Consider the following 26,120-nt stretch of genomic DNA (forward strand, 5'->3'; position numbering starts at 1 on the left):
CACGGCCAATGCACCTAACCAGCACATCTTTCGGACTGTGGGAGGAAACTGGAGCACTCACAGGAAATCCACGCAGACACGGGGAGAATGTGCAGATTCTGCACAGACAGTGAGCCAAGCTGGGAATTGAATTCGGGTCCCTGACACTGTCAGGCAGCAGTGCTAACCATGGTGCTGCCCCAGGATGAGGAGGGATTTTTGAGAGTGTCAGGGTGAGGAGGGGTATTTGAGAATCATCAGTCAGATAGGTACCCCACAGGCTCAGCGAATAATATCTTGGAAATTCCCCACTCTTCCAGTTCTCTGAGTGATTAATTGTGTGGCTGTGTACTTGGTGATGTCGTCTGCCATAGTATTACAGATGGAGGTCTGTGAAGACAGTTTTAGAAGATGTCCATTGGTGACATACAGTATACGCTATATATATAAAACAGGACTGTGCAGTGGTCATTTTTATTGTCATGGATCGATGCATCTGCAGTAGGCAAGCTTTGCAGGGTCGACAGAGCTGGGTTTCGTTGTCGTTTCCAGTGCCTAGGTTGATATCACGTGGTCCAGCTATAGTTGCATTCCTGTGAGTTTTCTTGTGACGGTTAAATACAATTGAGCTGCTTGCTAACCCATTTCAAAGGGCATTTAAAAGCTTGCTGTGGGTCTGAAGTCACGTGTAAGCCAGGCCAAGTAGGGACGGAAGTTTTCCTTCTCTAAAGGACATTAGTGAACCAGTGGGTTTTCCCAACCATTGACAATAGGACATAGTCATCAGTAGATTTTTAATTCCAGATGTTTCACTGAGTTTTTAAATTCCATGATCTGCCTTGGTGGGATTCAAACCTGGGCCTCTAGGAGATTATCCTGGGTCTCTAAATTACTAGTCCTGCGATGACCACGGTGTCACCACTTCTCCCTTCAATACCCACTTTCAACATCTGAAGGGTTACTACTGAGCAGAAACTGAACTGGACTAGCCAAAAACTGTGGCTACAAGAACAGGTCAGAGGCTAGGATTTCTGTGGTGAGTGCTCACTCCTGACTCCTCCAAGCCTGTCTACCATCTACAAGGTACAAGTTACAAGACATGACTCCAGGATGCTATTTTCACTCGATGGTTCCTGGATGAATGATGTCACAGAGAATCTGCGGAACATTATCTTGTGGGAGGGCGAACAGACAGAGATCATGGTCCACATTGAGACTAATGACACACGGAGGAAAAGGAACAAGGTCTTGAAAGTAGATTTTAGGGAGTTAGGAAAAGCAGGATCTCAAGTGTGGTAATTTCAGGATTACTTCCAGTGCCATGAGCTAGTGAACATAAGGTTAGGAAGAGTCAGCAATTCAACATGTGACTGGAGAAATGGAGAACGAGGGAGGGCTTCAGATTTTTGAGCCAGCTGGGTCTGATTCTGGGAAAGGTGGAACCTCTACAAGGAGGACAGGTTACACCTTAACAGGGCTAGGACTAATGTCTTCATAGGGAGGTTTGCTAGTGCCACTGGCGAGTATTTAAATTAGATTGGCAGAGGATGGGAACCTGAAGGGAAATTCAGGGTGGAGATGAGAAAAACTGGCAATGGGAACTAGAGAAGTATTAATTGATGAGGAAGATACGTAAGAAATTACTAACAAGGTAAACAGAATACTTGGTGTTTGATAGAATTAGAGTAGGCTATAGTAAGTCTTTAGATGGGATCAGAGTAAGGGGGAAAGTAAAGAAGTCTACATCAGGATTAATGTGTTTGCGTGTGAATGCATGGATTGTGGTTGGTAAAATTGGTGAACTACAGGCACAGGTTGATAAATGAAATAATGATATTGTTGCTGTAATGGAGACCTGATTCAAAGAAGGGCAAGGCTGAGTATTAAATGTTCTTGGATACAAGGTGTTTCGGAGAAGCAGTAAAGGAAGAAAATGGAGGGGGGGGTGGTGGAGGAGATGGGAGGGAAGCGGCAGTTATATTAAAGATGGCATTACGGTACTGAAGAGAGAGGATGTTTCAGAGGGGTCAAGGGTGGAATATCTCTGGCTAACGGTAAGAAATAATAAAGGGTGCAATAACATCGATAGGTGTTGTATATAGATCACTAATCTGCAGAACAGATGCAAAGGAACAAATTTGCAAAGAACTTACAGACAGTTGCAAGAATTATGGAGTTACTTTAATAGGAGATTTCAATTAGCCAAATATAGACTTGGATAGGAATTGTGCAAAGAGACAAGAGGGACCAGAATTCCTGGAATGTAGTCGAGATCATTTTCTGCAGCAGTATTTCTGGTCCAACAAGAGGCAAGCACTGTTGAACTTGGGGTTCTGGAGAATGAATTGGCCCAAATGGTTCAGATAACATTGGGAGAGCATTTAGGGGACACTGACCATTGTATCAGAAGGTTTAGATTGGCTACAGAAAAGTTCAAGGAGAAATCCAGAGCAGGGATAATTAATTGAGGGAAAGCCAACTTTGGTGGGCCGAGAATGTATTTGAGTTGAAGGAGTTAGAGAGTCACATGTTGACGGAAAAAACTGTAGCTGAGCAAAAGGCTACTTCCAAAGAGAAGTGATTGCAGGCAATGTTATGGTATATACTCTTGAAGGGAAAAGGTTGGACAAGTAGACGACGAGAGGAATATACTCAAAGATGAAAAGGAAAAACTGTGTGTATAACAGATGTCCATTGGGAACACAATACAACGGAGAATCACATTAAGTATCGAAGGACCACAGATACAGAGAAAAATTTATTAAGAAAAACAAAGAGAGAGCAGGAAAAGGGACTAGCAGCTAACATAAAAGAGAAACCTAAGGTTTTCTATAAGCATATAAATAATAAAATGATATTAAAAAGAAAGAGTAAGGCAGAATAGGGATAAGAAAAGAGACCTCGTGCAAGGAGGCAGGAGAATAGTGGAGGTATTAAATCAATACTTTGCATCTGTCTTTACAAAGAAAGAAGATGCCACACAGACTAAGGTAAAAGAGGAGATAACTGGTGTACTAGAAAAAAATTATTATTGAAAAGTTGAACGTGTTGGAATGGTTATCTTTAATTAAAATTGATAAAGTAGGAAGACCAGATGAAATGCATCCAAGGATATAGGGGGAAGTGAGGCTGGAAATTGCAGAAACACTAGTGATAATCTTTCAGTCTTAGGCACAGGCTAATGCCAGAGGACTGGAGAATTACGCATGTTACACCCTTGATCAAAAAGGAGTGCAAGAATACAGCTGATTACTACAGAGCAGTTAGTTTGACCTCAGTGGTAGGGAAACCTCTGGAAACTATAGGTTGGGACAGAATCAATAGTCACGTAAACAGATGCAGGATAATGAAGGAAAGCCAGCACAAATTCATTAAGAGAAAATGAGTTTAACTAACTTGCTGGAGTTTACTGAGGAGGTAACAGAGAAGGTTAATAAGGGCAATTGCTGATGATAAGTTGGATATGGATTTTCACAATTCATTTTATGCAGTGCCACAGAACAGACTTGTGAGCAAAATTCTAGCTCTTGGGACAGAAAGGAAAGTACGCACTTGGATATTTTTTAAAAAATTAATTCATGGGATGTGGGCACCGCTGGCTGGCTAACATTTACTGCCAACCCCTAGTTGCCCTTGGAGGACAGCTGAGAGTCAACCACATTGCTGTGGCTCTGGAGTCACATGTAGGCCAGACCGGGGTAAGGACGGCAGATTTCCTTCCCTAAATAGTGAACCAGATGGGCTTTTCCGACAACTGCAATGGTTTCATGGTCAACAGTAGATTCTTAATTCCAGATTTTTTCTTATTGAATTCAAATTCCACCATTTGCCGTGGCTGGATTTGAACCCGGGTCCCCCAGAGCATTAGCTGAGTTTCTGTATTAATAGTCTAGCAATAACACCACGAGGCTATTTCCTCCCCTATTGGCTGAGTGGCAGGAAATAGAGTAGTGCTAAATGTTTATTTTTCAGATGGGAACTGAATCTCTGTTCCATTCCCTTTATCCTGAGGAATAAGATGCAGCTGAGAGGAAAGCACGGTGTTGCCCAGTGCCTGCTCGATGGGCCGAATGGTCTCATTCTGCACTGTCTATGGTTCTTGTTCTTCAACAAAGCTGTAAGATGGAGTTGCAAAAGCTGCTTCCATGCAATAGCAGCAGGAAGTGCCATTGAAGGTGAGTACTTTCCAAGAAGTTAACAATATCAAGAAGTGATATCTCTCTTTGAGAGAGGAAGTGTTGTCGCTCACCTGACCATGACTGCAACTCTCCAGTTGCACTGATCAAAGTTTGACTGAAGAAGCACTTCTCATTCTGCACTCAGCTCGTGAATTGCTGCCAGGTCAGGAAACAGGTGCCCTGGTTGATGGATCCAGAATTGAGGGTTAAGGGTTAATGACTTATTTGAATATTTTAACTTTTGACCCGTCGGCTGTTGGACATCCTCCCCTTGCCTTCAGTCCTGCTACAATGAAAACTGGAAGAGGCCAGGAAGACGTCAAAATCATGATCTGATACAACTGTTCCATCGTTCAACTCTCTGCTTGCACTCAGAGCTGTCTCCCTTTGCCTGGGAAAATTCAGGTAGCAATGTTCGATATGGCTAAAAACCCTTGGGACCACTAGCTGGTCACTTTCTTCACTACGACAACTGAGTCACGACAAGATTGTATACCCAATAAAACTTGATGAGTTGTATGTCAGAGTGACTAATGAAATGTGTTCTATGAAGGGTTGGATCAAGGAAAGCTCCCACAAAAGTTGTGATTGGAAGGTCTGAGACTGAGTGTGGTAGATTTGAGTAATTGCAGATGAAATGTACTCAAATGCGGATGATGTAGCCAAAGATTTTTTTGTTGCCTTTGTAATTAAAGTCGCGTTCAAACTAAAATTAGAGTTTGAGGTAGTCATCAACTCAGCAGCATTTTAAGTAACTTCAAAAGAAAGAAGAGCTTTCCTAGACAAAAACCAAGTTTTTTTTTAAGTAATACTTTGGAGCGATCAAGAGTTGCCGCAATGATTACGATACTGTATGTTGTGAAGGCCAAAGGATCAATAGGAGATGAGGCAGAATATGCACACAATTATCTATCATTTATATAGCCCATTATTAGAGATGATATGTAGAGAAGTTTGTTAATGATATAATTCTGTCTAGATGAATGATTGGAACATTCTGAGCTGGTCTTTCCTCTGGATGGTACTGGAATAGATCAATGTAAAAATCAAATCAGGAGCCCAGTGTACTGGATTCTCCCCACTTTCCTATTATGCACTGCCACATGTGTTACATGCTTAAAAGCATGCATGTAAATAGACGTGCATATATTTAAGTGAGGTGATAATGTAATGTCATGCACCTCATTTTCCATCATTATAGCTTTATTACCGCTCTCCTTGACACTATAGGCACAAGAACAATAACTTTTGTAATGCTTAGATCCAGCACTAAATTTCAATTTGCCTATCAGTATGATTTCAAACGTCTGCTTCATTTGTACGTACACAGTCGATCAGCCTAGTAGGAAATGTAAACAACCTGAAAGATGAAAAAGTTTAATTTGCTTTAGGAGCATTAACGTTTGATAACTAATAATACACCGATATTGTAAAATTTCATCCAATTACCTCGAGGCGCCAGGCAACATTTTAGTTCTCTCTAAATTGCAGTGTGATCTTGCATAATTTAAATGAATATGAGAATTTTGGTCAGTAGCAAGAGAAATTGGTCATTAAAATGAGTGAGCCGTTATTATTTCTTACCTTTTCATGCTACACCTCCACCTTCACCATCAAAGACTCAATTATTTAAAAAGCTGAGGCAGGTGTGCACAAATGAACATTATGAGGCTATGGGTTAATATTATTAATTAATGGAACATTTTCATGACATATCTGATTTTCAATTAAATCACAGGCTCCACAGACAAAAAAAGTACAAAATTTATGAGAGTATAGACAGGTGAATGGGAATATGGTTTTTGTTTGGAAAAATCAGATGACAACTAAATAACAAGACTTGTTAAATGACAAACAAATGTATTATCAGGATTCCCAGCATGTACACTGACACAAATGCGACATTACACTGTACCTAGAAAGGTTAATCTCAGCAGCCAGCCCCTGGGATTCATCGAGGACATTAGGTTCACTGCAGGGCAGGGAGATGAGTATTTAAGGAAATGAAGCATGCCTTGTCCACCAACAGGGCAATTCACAAGGTGACATGCTGTTCAACAGCATGCACTTACTATACATCGCAAAAAATCAACACAGACTTATACTGGTTTAGGGACTAGAAGTTCAAATTAAGTATAATGTTTAAAATCGCATGAAAAATTCAACACATTCCACATTATTCTACAATCCATGAGGAAAATTTCTGAACTTTACAAAGAATGAAAAGAAAATGTGGTTAATTGAAGACAAAATCCTGCTTTGCTACATTCAAGAACTAGCTTTTCCACATAAATGGGTTTCAGGGATCCATTTATCAAATGTTCTGAAAGCTAAACACAAAGATTGTACATTGTTTAGCATGCCAGAACTACCAGTTAAGATCAAATTTCCCAATACCTTTTTTGCAAATTACAATGCAAATGTAAGGTGTGAGTCCACACCCTCAAAACAGCCCTGAGTGAAGGCCAGCATGAGAAAGGTGAAACAATTCAAGTCAGTTTGATTTCTTCCAGCAGTTAGTTATAGAGCAAAGTGGACAAAGATTGTAGAGTGGGCCATCTCGCTGGGGAATGATGCACGATATAGCTTAGAAAACAGCATTTTTAAAAATGGTGGTAAACTGTCAGAATTACATTTTTGCTTTAGTTTTCAAAATAGACTACACCAAACATTTGAGATTTTTATGAGAAACACTACAAAGAGAAGGTTCAAATGCTGAATCTGCGGATATCGTTCTTACTATTAATGAAAACATGTGTATTCAATTTTATCCTTAATATTACTGTTACCTGATTCCATTAATCTATAAATATTTTGATCTTTTACTTGTCATTACTTACCTTATTATTTTGATTGTGAATTTGTTAAATACACTGTTTGATGAATAATTAGAAAATGAATACAATAAGGAAATTATGCTATGATTGCCCGCATTTCAATACATTCTGATTTCTGCCATATCTAAATCGAACAATAATGAAAGTTAACAAATTGTGAATGGCATAAATTAGAGGCAGGATGAGGTTCCTGGATTTGGACTCCTGCTTGACAGCTCACACAATCTGAACTGCTCATGTCAGCGAGCTAACTGAAGGAGGGAAGTGGTGAGCAACAGGGTCAGGAGAGTAAAGAATTGAGCAGCAGAACTGGGGAAGGGATTCTGAGTGACATTCAGAGCCTTCAAGTTGCTGCTGTAATTCCCCCCCCAGCCCTCACAACTCCTCTTCTTCACTCTCACAATCCCCCCACCACACTCTCATGACTTCTGCCCACCCCACTTCTCCCTCCTGCCCACTCAATCTGGGGTCATATCAGAATAGAAGCATTAAAATGAGGTCAAGTGGGAAAAAGTTGGGAAAGTATTGCTTTGGACGTGCCAACTGCTATTTTCAAAGCTCCAGCCAATTAAAACCCAGGTTGAGTACTCGCGCCAAGTCAGGATTGGTGTGTGGGTTCCTGACCACGGGAGGCTAATGGGATGCTGTTCAGAAACCAGTGCCGAGGTGGGAGCTGTTGATGCAAAGCTAATGTCGGGAAGTTTATCTTCCTTTTAAAACTGACAATTGCCAGGCCATGATCCTGAGCTCATCACATTAGCCTGGAAAAGCCCACATTGCCAACTGGAAATTTCAGTCCCAACCACGAGTCAGCTTCTTTCGTAATGGCTCAGGCTTGGGGTTGTTGTGGAGAACCAGCACAGAGGCTGGCAATGCCGTTATTGTGCACCTGCCCAACTGCTTCTGACGGGACCTTGACCTGTAATTAAAATGTAGCCCATACTGTGAAAAGGAATTGTACCCCAAAGTATAAACATGTCCATGTTTGGTGAGACAGCTAGTTCCCACTTTTCAGAGTCCACAGCAGGAATGGCAGAGGGCTGAAAGCAGATCACAGTCCTGGAAATAATATATGGGATGAGAGGCCACAGTAAAAGGAAAACTGTAAGCAAATGGGGTAAGGCTTCGAATGTAAAAATAGTTTATTACTTTTGACCCCTGTCTGAGTGGAAAATGAGTTTGGCCAGTTTTAATCCAGTGGGCATGGGTTAAAAGCTCAGAAATCTTATTGGTAAAATCACTGAAACATAAATGCTATAAAAATGTCCCAGAGCTACATTGGGAGTGGTCTTTGAGGTGCCTTTATTCCAAGGTTTAGGTTTAAGCGCATTACAGAAACAAAACAGTGAGAATTTCACACTGCGTTTAATGGTTCCATCCATCAGCCAAAAAGCTGGTGGCAAATGTAACAATTTCTGGGATCCCAGACAGTGATCAAATATCAAATATCAGGAGTCAACTGTCTGTCATCAAAGCTTCCTGTCTTCAATGAAGAAGATCCTGTTTTCAAGAGCTGCTGGCCAATCAGAGAGCTGGCAGCTCTTCAATCTCAGCAGTGCCACCAGAAATTGTGGCCACTGCTGGAACTGCAGGTGGACCTTGCGCATCAGCCATAGAGGAGGCCCCCAGTGAAAGGTGATTGAGGCAGACTTGCCAAAGCCAATCATGTTGACCCTCTAAAAGGCGGGGAGGAGTGGGAAGTGGGAGGAAGTTCTCATTGTGCAAGGTGGGATGGGGTTCGTCCAGTGGAAATGGGGCATTTGTCATTGAGGGAAAGGTGGGGTGGGTCACTCTATGGGTGGAAATTCCAGTGCACCACGGGAATCTTAGTGGGCAGGTCTGTGGATCTCAGACAGGATTTTCTAACCTTGGGGCGAGTGTGGCCAGAAATTGCCGCCCTATGAGGTGCAGGGGACAAAGTCATGAGCTTGTCCCCACCTCCCCCCCCTGCCACCAGCCAACAGGCAGGCTGCCAGACCTCAGTGGCATGCCTGCTCCCTCCCCATGCCTGAATTGTGCTCCACAAGAGTGAGAATGCTTAGAGTTGACACTTTGTGCAACAGTGTTCCATTCTCCAGCACCAATTTCTATCACCTAAGTGAACATAAAAACAAATCACATCAACATAAATCAAAGGGACATTAAATAAATTTGCATTCAAACTTTACATAAAGAGCTAAGTGCAGACATTCAAGGTGAATATTAGCTTAGTTTGAAATGTCCTTGTTATTCAGAGATGTTGATTTTTGCTGTTGTCAACTTTGTCATTTTAATATTATTTACTGTCCTTTCGCAGAATCCAACTTGTCCCAAGTCATCTTTATCATCTGCATTCTGGGAGTCACCTTTGTTTGACAGGATTGAGAGTTCTCGAAATGCATTTAGCTTAATAATTGTCCCTACTGCTAATTGAACAGAGTACAACGGTGAAAATAAGGACATTGTGGTAATCTTACATCTGCAGACTGTTGGATTCTTTGTAGAGAAAAAGAAACACAGCAATTAAAATAATGATAACTACCCTCTTTAATAAAAGGCAAAATTAAATGAATGAAAATAGAGCTATTTGCCCTTTCAACACCACTTCAGTTATTGTTTTAGAAAAAGCACATAAAACCTATTTTAATGATTACTTTAAAAAATGCATTAAAGTAAAAATGTAAAAATCTCTGACAGTGTAATTCTCTCTGTGCAGTGAATGTACTGAGTGTCAACCTGCATTACATGCTTGAGTCCCTGGAGTGGGATTTAAGCCCAATGGCTTTATGATTTCAAGCGCTAACAACTGAGCCATGGTTGATTCCTAATGTATTGGTTTTTAGCCATCCTTTGAATCTGAAAAGGCAATAACTCCCTGCAGGGAGCACACAGACACATAGAAGGGTGCCACTGGCCATAGTAAGCTGCGTGAAGAAAATGTGTGCGCGAACAGGGCAATGCCACTGATTATACGAATCATTGTGTGGAATAATGTTTGTATAGATTTGAATCATGCATAGAAAAATATACCCTTCATTGGGTTTCAGGCTCAAAATATTGAACATGCATTTTAATGAATTCACCCAGAAATCTAATTACAAAGTCTCAGTCGCTCCAAATGTAAAACTGTACAGAAGGCCATAACTATACAATGGAATATTAGCCCAGCAAATTTAATCTAAAGTTTCCCTCTCTGCTATTTCAACAGAGATAAAAATAATTGGATTCATACAGTGCTAAGATACTGCTGAAAAAAGGAGAGATATTTTGTCAAAGATTTTCATCTTGCACTCATCTGGACAATTCGCAAGAATAAAGGAACAAAGTGATTAACAATTTATACTACATGAGAATAGCATGCTGGTTGATTGGCAAATGGATTCTGGTTGAAGTGTTGCCAAGGAGAATACATCAGTTGACAGTGACTGACAGGTACTGCCAAGCATAGTAACTCTGATTGGTCAATCTGTACCTTGCCCATTGAAAACAACAGAAAGGAAGTGCTGTTTGATAAGTTCCGTCAGTTTTTAGTATGTAATTGAGTTAGTGTCTATATATGCCCGGTTTGTGAAACAAATCCCTGCACTCACTGATAAAGGGACAGTGCTCTGAAAGCTCGTGTTATCAAATAAACACGTTGAACTTTAAGCTGGTGTTATGAAACTATTTACTGTGCCTACTCCAGTCCAATGCTGACAACTCCACATCACTGTTTATTAATGTAAGTAACTATTCACAGACAGTGAAATGAAGTCTACCACTCTCCTAACGGTCAAGGAAAACCCACACTCAGCCACAGGATTCGTGCGCTCCAGCCTAATTTGCCAAATGGTTACATGACCATCTGAGAACTCACCCCTTAAAGGATAATACATTTTAATAACAATTGAGCTATTTACAATATTAGAAAACAAACGGATCTCAAACACAGTCCCTGACTTCTTGATCCTATGGAAGCATCAAAATTCCCCAGCAGGTGCTCCAGCTGTAGAGGTAACTTCAGTCTGAAACTCAATGGCGGAATGATGTGCCGATCTGCGGAAGTGCCCCAGTGTAGACAACTTCTTCAGTTCCCACTGGAACATCACTTGGCTCTTTCTTGGATAAGCCTGTTGCCACACTATTTACACCCAGAACAATATCACTGACAGCCACATTAGGGGCAGACTGCTCCACTGATTCTCTTCTTCTCAAATGGTTCGGGTGTTTATTCACCCTTTTTCCTTGGACATCTATTTCATCCGTCACTGGACCTGTTCTGACCTTGACCATTCCAGGGAGCCAGCACCATAATTCTTTATAGATACAAAAGTCACCTTTCTTGAGCAGCATGTATAAGGATGCCAACATTACAAAAAAAATTAGGAATAAATCTTCCATAATAATACACCATTCTTAAAAACATTTCTGGAGGCATGTGCTTCCTTAATTGCTTTCAGTTTCTTTTTCATAGAATGCTTCCCATTCTGCATCACCTTGAACCCTAATTATATAACTTCATGGGCCTACATTTCTCCCTTTTTAGCCTCATTCTTCCTTAAATATCTAAAAACCATCTTCGAGTTTTGCTAGGTGTTCCTCTTCGGATGCTCCTGTAATCTGTACATCATCCAGATAGACAACTATCTTAGCTAGCTCCTGTAATAAACTATCCATCACGCACTGGAAAATCGCACACGTTGATGAGATTCTGAAAGGTAGCCGAGTAAACTGATATAAGGTAACAAATTCTCTGGATGCCTTGTCTAATTCCAACTGTTGGTACACACGGCTTATATCAAGTTTAGTGCAAGTTAAACCTCCTGTTAATTTAACATACAAATTTTCAATTCTTGGTATTGATCCAATTTTGCTGCTTGATTGATGGTTATTTTGTAGTCCCCACATGTCCTGATGGTTCTGCTGGCACAATGGCAGCTGCCCACTCTGAAAACTGTACGGAGGTGATGATGCCTAATTCTTGTAGCCACTCAGCAGAGGGTACAAGTCGGGCTCTGTGAGACTTGGCATGGCCTCAGGATCTATGTAAATTTTTGTTTTTAGGCCCTGTAAAATCCTTGCCTAACTCATCTTGCAACACTGCCTGGTATTTTTTAAGACCTCAGGAAAATCTCCTCTGTTAATTTTGAAGATATCGAGCCAATTTAATCTAATTAGGCAAAGCCAATCTTGGCCCATCAGACTTGGCCTTTGAATCCACCCCCCCAACTACGACTCGAGAAGTTGAGTTGACTGGTGCTGGTAGCTCACGTGCAGTGTGGTTGTTCCTAGGATCCTTAAAGCTTCCCCAGTATACGTGGCCAGCCGAGTTGTTGTGCTTCTTAACTTTAGAGGCTGAATCCACCTTGTAAATAACAATACGTTTGTTCCTCTACCACCTGTAGTGGAGACAACCTGTGTCCACCTACATTCTGAATAGCTGACCATTTACCATCAACACAATCATAACTGAGCCATCTTGCCCACTTTAATGTTGTTTAACCCGGATACTTCAGAATCGTTTTCCGGATTATTCTCAACACTGTACAGGAGTTGGAATTTGGTACTGAGGGGTTCTGCTTAGTCCTGCGCTTATTCCTAATCTGTCCCCTCCTACTGCAGGCACAACATGTAACTTCTCTGGGGGGTGATCTGCACCCCCCCCCCCACGCCAGTAGCACTTTTCAGAGAGCCTGGTCTGTGGACTAAGTTCCCTATATCTCTGCACTGTCTTTTGCTCCGAGCCTGTTTGCCTCTTACTTTCTGTGCCCTCATCCCTGGTGTCATGACTACCAGCGGCTTCACGGTAAACTTGGTGGACCTCGCCTGCTTTGCAATTCCACCGCCCCGCTATCCTCCCCCCCCGACCCCACTTCGGCACTTTCCATAACTTGGGCTATCTCTAATATCTTTTTTAAAGTAATCACTCTCTCTGCTAATAATTTCTTCGATATTATTAATGCCACAGAGTAGCCTATTTCTTAACGTGTCATTGAGTGCCATCCTAACTTGCACTGTTTAGCCATTTGTCTTAGACACTGCTTACAGTCTCCCCTGGGACTTGTCATCAAATTAAATTTGTATTGTTGCATTATCACTGAGAGCTTTGGGTGATGATGTTCCTTCACTAATTCCACAAGCTCCTCAAAAATTTTGGAATTGGGGCATCTGGAAATTCAGACTCCTTATCAAGCTACAGGTTGGAGCCCTGAAAGCTGTTAATTGGATTACACGTTGCTCCTGTTATCGGACAACAAATTTTATGAAATTGGGCAACAAAATGGAAGCAAACTAAAGCTATCCTCGGAGCCCTCCACTAAAATCACGAAGTAACAGACACCGATCAGTAGGCAAGAGCACGCTTTTAGAATGCAAATGAGAGCTAGCACATAAGGGAAATTGGACAGGATGGCACCTACAGGAACTAAATTAAAGAACACATCCCCACCCCATCAAAATCAGCACTTCCAAACCAAACAACCCATGGAGACACCTCAAATTAACACAGATAAGGAAATGTCCCTGGCCCCTCAAACCTCTTTGAGATCAATGACACACCGATGGTTCAAACCCCAGAGGTTCCAGACCATTGATAACCAATCAGACAAAAACGATTAACACACACTTAAAACAATTGCTCCAACACTCGGAAACATCGAAACAGGACGGCTGAAGTCAAATACTGTAAATAAAGGATTAGCATTTGAAACGCGAAGTTCAGGTATAACTGTAGCCCCTTGTGGTGGGGTCTTTGCAGCGCTTTCGGGGCGGTCCGATTGTGTGTCCTGACTATGCTTCTCCGTCAACGTAAAGGAGATAAAGCTGTGCCGTTACTGACCTTCACCCTGAGTCTGTAGTGGTCGTTTCGCCCACTCGCGCTAACACTCCTCTCCACCTTTCCCATGCCCTTAATTTCATTGCCCTTAAACAAAATAGCACAGATGTTTGACATGCACCACCCACTGCTCCCTGTTAGGGTTGAATGGTGTGGGTATGCCAGCGTTGGACTGGCGTAAACACAGTAAAAAGTCTGACAACACCAGGTTTTAGTCCAACCTATTTATTTGATAATATACTCACAAGCTTTCTTACTCACAGTCCCCTCGAAAGCTTGTGAGTATATTATCAAATAAATAGGTTGGACTAAAACCTGGTGTTGTCAGACTTTTTACAGGGTTGAATGGCTCAGGCTTCCCAAAAAGTAGCATTTTGACATTCTCCGACTGCTGAATGAGCTGGCTTCAAAACATTTCTGTAGCAGTTGGAAAGCTCTCTGATTGATCCTCTCCGTCAAGTGTAATATCTTGTAAATTCTGGCAACCACCAAGTAGATCAATGAATAAAAGCCGAACGAAGGGAAGTAACTTTTCAGAGAATGAGATAAAGGATACCGTATTCCAGACTTCTAACTGACAAGGGAAACCCACGCTCAGCCCCAAGATTCGCATGTTCGGGCCTGATTGGCTGAACTTTCACATGACCCTATGAACACTTGCCCCTTAAAGGGGTACACTCCCATTGAAAGGTATCTCAAAAATTTGAATAACAGGCGGAGCTAGTTGTTTCACACTGTTACTATGAAATAGCAACACAAGTGATATTCGTCACTAACAGGATGCTACAGTCAAGCTAAAAAGATAATCTACCTATCACACAAATGAATAATGTGCCTTATGAATTTCAGCACCAGTGTGATGTGGGATGTGTTAGCGTGATGCTGGGTACGCCAGCTGTACGTCTCAAAGGCTGTTCACAATCGGCAAATATATTAAGAAGTCTCACAACACCAGGTTTAAGTCCAAACAGTTTGAGACTTCTTACTGTGTTTACCCCAGTCCAATGCCAGCATCTCAACAATAGGCAAATAACAGACCATATCCAACAAGCCCATGCTTGCAAAACTCAAAACGCATGTCTAACATTAGATGCGATTCCATGATTGGACCACATTTACTAAATAATCCTCAGTGTGCTAAGATTTACATTGACAAGCAATCAAGATGGTCAGTCAGGCTTGCAGTGTGACACATTTGCATGTACTGGAACCTACACATATTAATTTATAGTGCCCTGTTCTTTGCAGACAAAAAGAATATGTATGCATATTGTGCCTATTTTAGCTAAACAAAGTAAGTCACAGACATTCACTGGTCATTCCTCAGGGCCAAACCAAAGTTAAATTGTCTGGTTTAAATTTCAAACATGTTTGGCAATTAACTGTCAGTCACCATCAACTAATGTATTCTCTATGGCAACAGCTTTACAACTCAGAGTTTACTTGCCAATCAATCATCACTCTTCTCAAATGGTATAAACTGTTGTTCCCTTTACATTTGGTTTTTTTGTGAATTGTCCTGATTGCAAGAAAAAAGGTTTGAAAAAAAGTCTCTTTCTTTTCACCGATACTCAACTTCTGTAATACTAAATGACTAAGCGCTAAAATAGTTCTGAGAGGAAGGATGTTAAAACACTAGACAGGTGCAAAGGAGATTTACTAAATGATACCAGGAATGAGGAATTATAGACACAAGGAAAGATTAGAGAAAATGGGCTTATTCTCCTTGGAGCAGAGATTAAGAGGTGAACTTATTGAGGTGAATGATGATGTGATTGATTGGTGAAGAAGGATATTCTGTTTCCACTAGTTGGTACGTCAGTGACTTTGGCATCACAATTTCAAGATGGCGAACAAAACAGCTAGGAGTGAGATGAGGAGAAACTTCTTTACTCCGAGAGTTGGGATTTCAAATGCGCTGCCTGGGAGGGTGCTAGAGGGGGATTCCATTGGAGGTTTCAAGAGAGAGTTGAATATATATTTGAAAGTGATGAATTTAGAGGAATTGGGATAGGGTTGGAGAATGGGACTAACAGGGTAACTCGTTCAGGAGCCAGTGCAAACACAATGAGCCTCCTTCCATGCTGTAAAATTCTATGGTTCAAATATCAACTCCTTGTATTAAAGAAATGTTTTCATTTATATGAGCCCATTCATGACCACAGGGCATCACAAAACAATTTACAGCCAATGAAGCACTTGACTGTTGTAAGGTAAGAAACACAGCAGCCAAACTATATACAGCAAGCTCCCACATACAGCAAGGTGACAATGATCAGATAATCTACATTTGTGATGTTGATTAAAGGAATAAATATTGGTCAGGAGATCAGAAATAACTCTCCTTGTCTTCTTTGTCATTGTGCACTGGATCTTTTACAGCCACCTGAGGCAGACAGTTGAAGTCTCATTTAATGTTCCATTCAAGAGAAGGTACATTGCAGCAGTCCGTCAGCACTACACTGGAGTGTTAGCATAGACTACTGGGCTCAAGTCCTGAAGTAGGACTTTAACCCACAATATTCTGACTTAGATGAGAGAGCTGCCACATGGCTGTCACACTTCTAACACGATGAAACATTCTAAGAGATTACATGGGAGACAGCGGAGAAACCAAACAAGAATAGAAGAATTAGAGGAGGTGAGAAACAATCATAAAGATAAATCCTGAGAAGGTGCTTAAGGGCAGGGAGAGAGAATTGTACAGAGGGAGAAGGCACAGCAGCCTAACAGTCTCAGATATTGTAACACATCGGCTAACACAGGATTGGAAGAGATTTTGAAGGTGATGGAATTCATAAATAAGGATTTTGAATCAATGCACTGCAAGATCAGAATTAATGGAGATCAGGAAAGTGCATGAATGAGTTAGATTTAGTGTAGGCAGATGCAGAGTATTGGAGAGTTGAAGTTTGTGAAGACTGAAGATAGGATGGCTAGGCAGAAGAGTGTTGAAGAAATTAAGTTTTTAAAAATGTTTCAGTGTAGAGTATACCATCATTATAAGTATAGAAACTGACCTCAGAACCATAAAACCCTACACTGCACAAAGGCCATTCAACCCAATGAGTCTGTACTAACTCTCCAAATAAGCATCTTACCCAGGATCATGCCCCCTTGCTCTGTTCCCTTGCATTTACCATAATCCAGCTGCACATCGTTGGACACTAAGGGGAAATTTAGTTTGGCCAATCCACCTAACCTGCATATCTTTAGACTGAAACATCTGGAGGATACCCATGCAGACACTGGGAGAATGTGCAAACCCCACACAATCACCCAGAATTTAACCAGGGTCCCTGGAGCTGTGAGGCAGCAGAGTTAACTACCATGTCACCGTGCCATCTGGGTCAATTTCACGGACCAGCAGCTTGTGCCTCCCAGGTAGCTGAAAGATGTCTCATTGAATCCTGGATGAGGCGATTTGTCAATCATCCTGTGGCAGCTACTTCAAAAAGATCCGATAAAATGCTCATGGAATATCCAACACCTACAGTAGAACCCTTTACGGAAACTGGGCTTTTCTGAACAAAACAAACATTGGACCTTCTCATGTTTTTAAGATGTGTGTGACTAGTAATCCGCTGCCACCAAAAAACGTTCGATTTTAAACTTTAATGTGGAGCTAAAGGGAGGAGAAATGTTCTTCACAGCTCCACAGTGATCCTAAGTATATCTCCGGCTGGTGGCTGATCTTCTCCCATTCTTATTCTTCTGCACAGATTTACGGTTGAACTGCTGCTAGCAATCAAAGTGTCCCGACACTTCATTCACTTCCTCCAGAGAAAAGTTGTTGCTATTTGTACTCACATAAATCCTAGTTATGGTACCCTTTTGTGGGATATGGGGAACATTCTTTGTTCCAGTCCTACTTAGAAAGGGGAAGGAGGAGGCCTAAGGTACAAAATTGATTGTATTGATGTCAGTTCCTGCTCTTGGTTTAAACTGGTTAAATTCACCGATTCACCTTCCAATTTCCAAATTTCACTTGTCTTCACGTGGTTCATCTCTTCTGGCCTGATTTTTCAAGTCTGGTTTAGGTAGCAGGAGTTGGGAAACCTCCTGGCTACCACACCTATCTTGAATGTAAGATAGCAGGATCTTCACTCCGGGCTGGTGCGAGGTGGATTTGGGGCCACGTCCTCTGGGGGCAGATTGGAGGTGTCCACAGGGACTGAAGGATGCCAAGGTGAGTTGTTTAAAAAGCCTGCCTTAATTTTCTGGGACTTCAATCCCCTCACACATTTGTCCACTCCACCAGCCCACATCCAATGGTCCTTCATTCTTGCAATGCTAACCAATACCCCACCACTCAATGGCCCTCCATGTTAAACCATGTCCCATATCCCCATACAAACCAAGTGCCAACTCTTAACCCCGACTCACCACCCTTTGCCCTTAGTCCCTCCACGTCAACTCACACAAACCTCAGGAGTCATGTTGAGATGAAATAAAGTAAATATCTATTATAGCCTTCATTATAGGTATAAACAAAACAATCCAATTCAGGCAAACACATTCAATACATTTAAATCCTCTCGTGTAATTCATCCCTCACCAAAACAAGCAGTTGTATTCAAAATCCCACATAGGTAATATATTTCAACTGTCAATCAAACAGTGAACTTACAAACTTCTCCTGTAATAATTATAGGTTGTAGAAAGCAGTCGAGCAGTAATAAAGCTGCGGGGAGGGGAGGCAACTCAAGTGGAAGCCATTTAGTGGGCTTCCTGCTGAGCATCATGACCTCTGCAATTCACCGGTTGCTAGATTAATGGTTCCGTCAGCTCTGTGCCAGAATTTATTTAAATTAGAATTTGCCCATCATTAGTGGGCCTGGGACTGAAGTCTCCGGCTCGCTCTAGAGGTGTTTAAAACAGTTCTCTATTTCTGGGCAACTGGCGGCCTGACCCTGCTGGAGTGAAGGGGGGCCCCCAGGCAGTCGGAGGGTGTCTCCGTGGGCATTGCCAGTTTGGCAGTGCCAGCCTGGCACTGCCCAAGGGGCAAAGTGGCAATGCCTACCTGCACTGCTAGTGCCAATGGGGTGGGGCCTAATGAGGGACAGGGCCTGTGGTGGAAGATTGATGGGGGTGGGGGTGTACTTTGCACTTCCACAGGCAAAGGGACGGATGCCAACGATCGGGGTTGGCCATCAGGGTTGGGGGGGGGGAAATCCGCCTGCTGGGGCAGTCAGCGCTGTGGAAGGAGGTCGGGAGATGACGGTGGTTGGGACTTGGTGGGTGGGGGGGAGGGGTGTGTGTGGGTTGGGGGGGGGAGGTGGAGGGATCAGGGCTGTCGGTGTGAGGGGAGAGATTGGGATTGGTGGGGGGGTGGGGAAGATGGAGGCAGGTCGAGGGGTGGAGGAGGTCGCACATCTAGCAATGCTGGCCAGTAAACAGGGGGCCAGCAGAGTGGGGCTACTCCACATGTGCCAATCTGGGCATTGACAGATGGTCCACTCTGTGCTCTGCTGCCAACCTCTCCAGTGGGAACAGGCCCTGCCACCAGCTTTTTAATGAGATTTACACTAATGCACTCTGCAGTGCACAGAGTGAGGGAAATTCATTTTGAAATTCCACTGTAAAAACCAGTGGGATTTACTCCACTGATTTTTACATGAATTCGACACTTGGAATTTTTTTGGGGGCGAATCCCACCCGTAATGTTAGCATTTGGGTTAGGTCAACAAACAGCTATTGAAACTGCTATGGTGCTTACAGACAGACGTTGGTTACATATAAACGTGGTGGGTTCATTTGGATAGCCAGGGTTACACTTTGGAGAGGTATGGTACCGCTATGGATAGGAGCACAGGATACCTTCAGGAAAGGTAAGGCACCCTTTGGGATTGTTAAAAGTGAATATGATTATGCACCTTTTACGCACAAAACCATTGGAGCTTTCCAGCTATCAAAGTTGACAAAGCTGTCCTGGAAGAGACTTATCAGGGATACTCACTATATTAAAAAGCATCTGTACAGATATGTCTGGCCGCACTACTTTCACTCTACACGATGTGGATGTGGGAGAGGCCCCTCCATAAGGCAACATCCTTATTGTCTCGGTCCATCAGAGCTAGCCCAGATTTGGCAGATTAGTTGCAGAACCAACTAATAGATCCTAGCAGCAGGAGCTGGAGCTCCCCAGTTCTAATCGTGTCCGAGCCGCGCACGAAACCAAAACCCCTACAGCAGGAAAAGATCAAATTACAGCCCAGTAACTTCCCAGCAATCCAATCTGGCCTGGGGTTGAGCCAATAATTTCACAGTTTAGAGGGAAATGGGGATGAGTTAGGCCTGACAAGAGCCTGACAGTCAGAAGGATTTACATTAATGTAGAGAGAAGTATAGAATAACTTGTACAGATAATGACAGACTGGGTGCTAGCAGCAATATACTGTTAGTTTCACCAAGTGCCTCCCAATGTGTCAGACATGGGGCTGGTGACTTCCCCCCCATTTTACCCGCCTGTTACACCGCTCTGCCAAATAATGAGAAAATTCCACCCACTGAGTGGGACTGAAACTTTCTTTTCGTTGTTTTATTTTTCTCCGTTATAGACCATCGAATGAAATGAGAATCAATCCCAATTCATCCCTCGAGGGCTGGAAGTGCTTTGGATTCACAAATTCTTTTTTGACAAATAACTTTGGAAAGATCATTCAGCTGAAATCTGTACTGTGAAAGGAGTCAGCCCAAACTGCTTTAGAAATGCAATGTACCTTCCAAAGTGAAAGTGAGAAATGCAGACAAGTCCACCCCTCCCTGTCAGGAAGTGTGAAGAGAGACACGTTGAAACCCAACTGCAGGAGCTCCCCAAGGCTCCTTAAGGCAGCATGTTCCAGACCCTCGATCACTACCATCTGGGAGGAGAAGGACAGCAGATACATGGGAACACCACCATCTGGAGTTTCCCCTCCAAGACACTCACCATCCTGACTTGAACTATATTGCTGTTGCTTCATCGTTGTTGGAATTCATAGAATCGTTGAATCATAAAATCCTTACAGTGCAGAAAGAGGCCATTCAGCCCATCATGTCTGCACCAACAACAACCCCCCCCCAACATATCCCCATGCCCCATCCATGATATCCTATGCCAACTAATGGCCTCACACCTATGGTCTCTCATACCTCTATGCCAAACCATGCCCCTCATCCAGCACCCTTTTCTCTTACCCCCTCCATGCCAGTTCCTTGATAGCTTTGATACTTTTTAGACAGGTATGAAAGCTTTGACAAGATAACGCTTCCCGGAAAACTTTGACAGCTCTTTAAATAGTTCCTTGACAGCTCTTCACAATTCATTGACAGCTCAACAGTTCTTTGACAGCTGGACATCTCTTTATACTCCCTTGACAACTTGACAGTCGGACAGCACTCTAACAGTTCTTTGACAGCTTGATCTTTAACAATTCCAAAGATTGCTTTACCTGCCCCCTAGGGTGCCTTCATGGCTATCCAATTGTTTCCTATCAAGTTTTGACAACTCTTACCTGTACTAATCTGCACACTCCAGATTCCACACTCCTGTTCTTCCAAAATCCCATTTCAGTGTCGGCAGCTGATGATTCAAATGGCCAGCTTATCTGTGAATTGTGCATGCATGAACCCCAGCCCAAATCCAGTCCCACTGTTACAAAGATAGGAAATTCCAGTTTTGGGTGAGGGTTTGTGCTTAGACATTATCGCCATTTCCGGGACTTTTGCCACAACAGCGTAAGTGTGGGCCATTTTTACAAATGTAGAAATATTATTCAGCTGATTTTATTCTAGGAGAATCAAACTGGTATGACCATTTAAACATTCAGTCCATGGTCAGAGGTACCAAGATACTAGATATGTATTTTTATAAAGTTTATACTTAATAATGTAATGTACCCTCTGTAATCTGTGTATCAAATAATTAGAAAATTAGCTGACAACATAAATCCAGTGTTATTTCAAAGATGTTACGTGGCAGTGTACTTAATTTCTTTGTTGGTATTAATTTGGTTGGTGTGTCAAGCTGCAAACTAAGGGCTTTGGAGGTGAAGAAACATTGACAGATAATGTTTAAACAAACAGGGTGGTGAAAGAAAGAGTAGACTTGATTGAAGGTTAAAAATGGGGACTTGCATGTGGAGATAGGAAAATCAGTGGCAGCATTAAATATATATTTAGTATCTGTTTTTAGAAAGGAAGAAGATGTTAACCAGGCCAAGGTGAGAAAGGAGATAACTGTTACACGAGAAGAATTTACAGCTGAGAAGGAGGTATTGCAAAGGTCTTAAAATAGTTTTTAATAGGTCTTAAAATAGGTCTTAAAATAATTTTCTTAAAATAGTTAAAATCCCAGGGCCAAATGAAATGCATTCAAGGACACAGAGTGAAGTGAGAGTGGAAATTGCAGAGACACTAATGATAATCTTCCAGTCTTCCTTAGACACAGGGGTGGTGGCAGAGAGCGGGAGATTTGTGAATGTCACACCCTTGTTCAAAAAGGATTGCAAGGATAAATCCAGCTACCATCGACCAGTCAGTTTGACTCCAGTGGTAGGGAAACTTCTGGGAACATTGTTCAGGACAACATCAATAGTCAGTTTAGTTTAGTTTATTTGTTAGTGACAGAAATAGGCTTACATTAACACTGCAATGAAGTTACTGTGAAAATCCCCTAGTAGCCACATTTTGGCATCTCTTCGGGCACACTGAGGGAAAATTCAGCATGGCCAATGTACCTAACCAGACTGTAGGAGGAAACCAGAGCACCCAGAGGAAACCCATGCAGACATGGGGAGAATGTGCAAACTCCGCACAAACAGTGACCTATGTCGGAAATCGAACATGAGTCCCTGACACTATGAAGCAGCAGTGCTAACCACTGTGCCACCAAGCTACTCATAGTCACTTAGACAAGTGCAATATAATTAAGGAAAGATTGTATGTATTCATTAAGGGAAAATCATGTTTAACTAACTTGCTGGAGACTTTTGAGAAGGTAACAGAGAAGATTGATAAGCTGTTGATGCAGTGTGCATTTTCAAAATGCTTTTGAAACAGTGTCACACAACAGATTCACGATCAAAATTCTAGCTCATGGAATAAAAGGGGAAGTAAGCACTTGAAAAGAAATTGGCTAAGTGACAGCAAACAGGGTAATGGTTGTTTTTCAGACTGGGAAATGGTTTGTAGTGGAGTTCCCCAGGGATTAGTCTTGGGACCCTCGCTCTTCCTGATAAATATAGATGACCTAGACTGTAAAGGTCAGGGCATGATTTCAAAATCTGCAGATGATATAAAGATTGGAAATGTTGTCAACTGTGATGAGGATAGTCTCGAACTTCAAAGGCGGATAGGGCAGACAAGTGATAGATGAAGTTTGATGCAGAGAAATATGAGGTGATTCATTTTGGCAAGAAAAATATTAACCGGAGCATTGCGTATAAGAGTAAGGAGGCATGTTGAACATGTATGTGACACTATATAGGCCTCATCTGGTGTACTACATCCAGCTATGGGCACGCTTGAGGAAGGAGGTGAAAACACTGGGAAGAGTACAGAGGAGATTCACAAGAATTATTCCAGCATTAAAGAAATGTAGCAATAAAGATTTGTAGGAAAAGAAAGCTATGAGAGATTGGAACTGTTTTCCTTGAAAAAAGGAAGACTGAAAGGAGACTTGATAGAGATATTCATGATCCTGAGGGATATCTACAAGGGAAATAGTGAGAAACTGTTACCACTCAAGAGAGCATTGAGACTGGACAGCACAGGTTGACAATAATTGGCAAAAAGGAGTAAAAGTAATTTGAGAAAAGCTTTTTCATCCAGAGGGTAATTGGAACGTGGAACAACCTTCCTGAGAGGGTGGTATAGGCAAGTTCAATCGAGGTACTCAAAAAGGGAATTAGGTTGCTATCTGAAAAGAAAGAATGCACAAGGTTACGGGGATAAGGCAGGGGTTTGAGACTAGGTAGAATGTTCTTTCCGAGATAGACCAAATGACCTCCTTCTGCACTGCAAAGATTCTGTGATTCTGGCTGATATATTCATAGAATAGTACTATTATTCACCACATTTAAAATTTCAGTGGACATGTTGACTTTTAGCAGTAGTTTATACAGTTTTGTATATAGCATTTCAATTAAAATTACAGAAATTATTGGCTCCGTTACCTGTGGCTGGGCAAAATTCTGAGGCTGGAGTCAGGCTGAGGAGCAGACATGGTGGAGACGTGGCTGGAAAATCGACGGCGCCCTCGACTACTGCTGGCGAGATATGCTTCCTGTTCACTCACAACGCTAGGCATGCTCGCAGTGTCATCTGCAGGGCAGAGAGGAAAATCTATTTAGACAGTTTTCTTTTCCGAATCTAATATCAAAGTTATGGCACGTCAATGACAGTGTTAAAAATAACAAAGCTGGCATGAAACATGCTGGAACCCCCAATAATAGCGGTTTCGATAATAGGCTTCTATGATAGGCTATGGAAGTCGTAAAAGCATTTTTACAATTTGTACATTTTTCAAGTACGAAAGTTTAAATTGCCTTTTCTGTGTACCTGGGATGTGTCATTCTGGTCCCCAATAATCTGACAACAGTCATCAGTGTTTCAGATATAGAAAATGCAGATTATATGTGTAAGAGTATTTTAGTATTTCAATAAAAAGACAAGGTAATTCATCTGAAGTGGGGAAGAGGGACAAACTGTCCATTCAATAACTTGAATTCAGAATTTATGTGAACTTTTCTGTTGGATCCAATAAAAAAGTTGCTCAGGAAACCATCTTCTGCTCTTAATTTCCATCCCTCCTTCCCACATGGTTTTTTTTAGCTACAACACACCACTTCCTGCTTAACATAAACCTTTGTTAATGCAACTCTGTATTCAGCTATAAGAAGATATGTAAACACGACACCAATTTTACCAGCCTCCCTACATGGTTGCAGGATTCAGTTGCTGACTAAATGATTTGTCTGTGCTCTCAAGACTGAATACAGTGAAAGTTAGCATGAAACCATTGCACCTGTGACACTACTGAATAATAAAGAAATAGTGAAATTGTGATGACTCAAAGTTGGATGACCCAAAATTCTGGTTATGTCAAAGTTATCAAACAATCTTATCGGTAGGTTAGCAAATCCAATAGGACGACGCCCTCATGTTTAAAGTCTACACCGACAATTTTGGATTAGCTCAATTTATCCAAGCTTGTCAAATGACCATACCAACAAACTAGAGATAAGTTAGACCAGATAAGAGCAGGAAATCATGAAGCACTGGGCAAACCATCATTTGACATTGAAACTTCCCTGTGAAAGATGTGCAAGACCTGAGAATCTGGCTAGCTTGTGAGAAAGATAAAGGTGTTGTCAAACAGAGAAAAGGTGAAGTTGATTCAGCAAGTGGAAAAACTGCAAAGCGGACATTGTAAAGGAGTGGATGATTCCACTATCGAAAGCTATGAGAAATTGGAACTGTTTTCCTTGGAAAAAGGAAGACTGAAAGGAGACTTGATAAAGGTATTCATGATCCTGAGGGATATCTACATGGGAAATAGTGAGAAACTGTTCCCACTCAAGAGAGTATCAAGACTGGACAGCACAGGTTGACAATAATTGGCAAAAGGAGTAAAAGTAATTTGAGAAAAGTTTTTTTCATCCAGAGGGTGATTGGAACGTGGAACAAACTTCCTGAGAGGGTGGTACAGGCCAGTTCAATCACAGTGACATGGGACAACATTTGTCCACCATCATGAAACAAAAGACAAACATCTTGGAACTGTTCGACAAGCAGGCATTTTCTCAGAAAGGAAGAGGATGAGAACAGCTGTCAACCCTGCTATTGAAGAAGCTCAGCTCATGTGGTTTCGGCCAGAGAACATTCCTGTCTCCAGTCCAAACCATCCAGTCATGCAAGGAGGAAGAGTCACTCTGGCCAAAAAGATGGATCACATGGAGTTTACTTGCAGCAATGGATATCTAGACAAGGAATCTGCTTTACTAAGCCTGAAATTCTCTTCTTATTGCATAATCTTGATTGCTGAAACTATGACAGTGTTGCCTTTGGGTAAGTGACCTGAGGCAGACGCCAGAACAGCTATACCCACTCCCACAATACCAGAAGGGAACAAGGCGTAGAGAGTGTGTGGCAGTTAAGGTTGCATTGACAGAGGATTAGATCCAAAATAATCTTGGCTATGTCTTGAATGAAAATGCAGGATATTTTTAATGTGGTTGAAGCCAGACTTTTTTTGCAAAGCATTTGATGGCTAAAGGTGAAACAATGAACGATGGAAAACTCTTGATGCCTCAAGAGCATCAACTTGATGTTCTTGTCTCCCAAAATCAT

The 26,120-nt window shown here is 41.9% G+C and overlaps 1 protein-coding gene across 5 annotated transcripts in view; it reads right to left on the reverse strand.

Moving 5' to 3' along the window:
* Positions 1 to 26,120, reverse strand: part of unc80 (unc-80 homolog (C. elegans)) — a 262,012-nt gene that overhangs the window by 15,440 nt on the left and 220,452 nt on the right. For 3 of the 5 annotated variants that reach the window (XM_080198378.1, XM_080198379.1, XM_080198375.1), the window contains 2 exons: positions 23,945 to 24,092; positions 6,073 to 6,129 (listed from right to left, as the gene is read on the reverse strand). In XM_080198378.1, the coding sequence (XP_080054504.1) occupies positions 6,073 to 6,129; positions 23,945 to 24,092 (205 nt within the window). The remainder of the gene's footprint in view (positions 1 to 6,072; positions 6,130 to 23,944; positions 24,093 to 26,120) is intronic. The other 2 variants (XM_080198381.1, XM_080198377.1) reach the window with 1 other exon arrangement.

This window comes from Carcharhinus amblyrhynchos, chromosome 11 (genome assembly GCF_965287045.1).
Source record: "Carcharhinus amblyrhynchos chromosome 11, sCarAmb.v2.hapA, whole genome shotgun sequence".
Taxonomy (NCBI): Eukaryota; Metazoa; Chordata; class Chondrichthyes; order Carcharhiniformes; family Carcharhinidae; genus Carcharhinus; species Carcharhinus amblyrhynchos.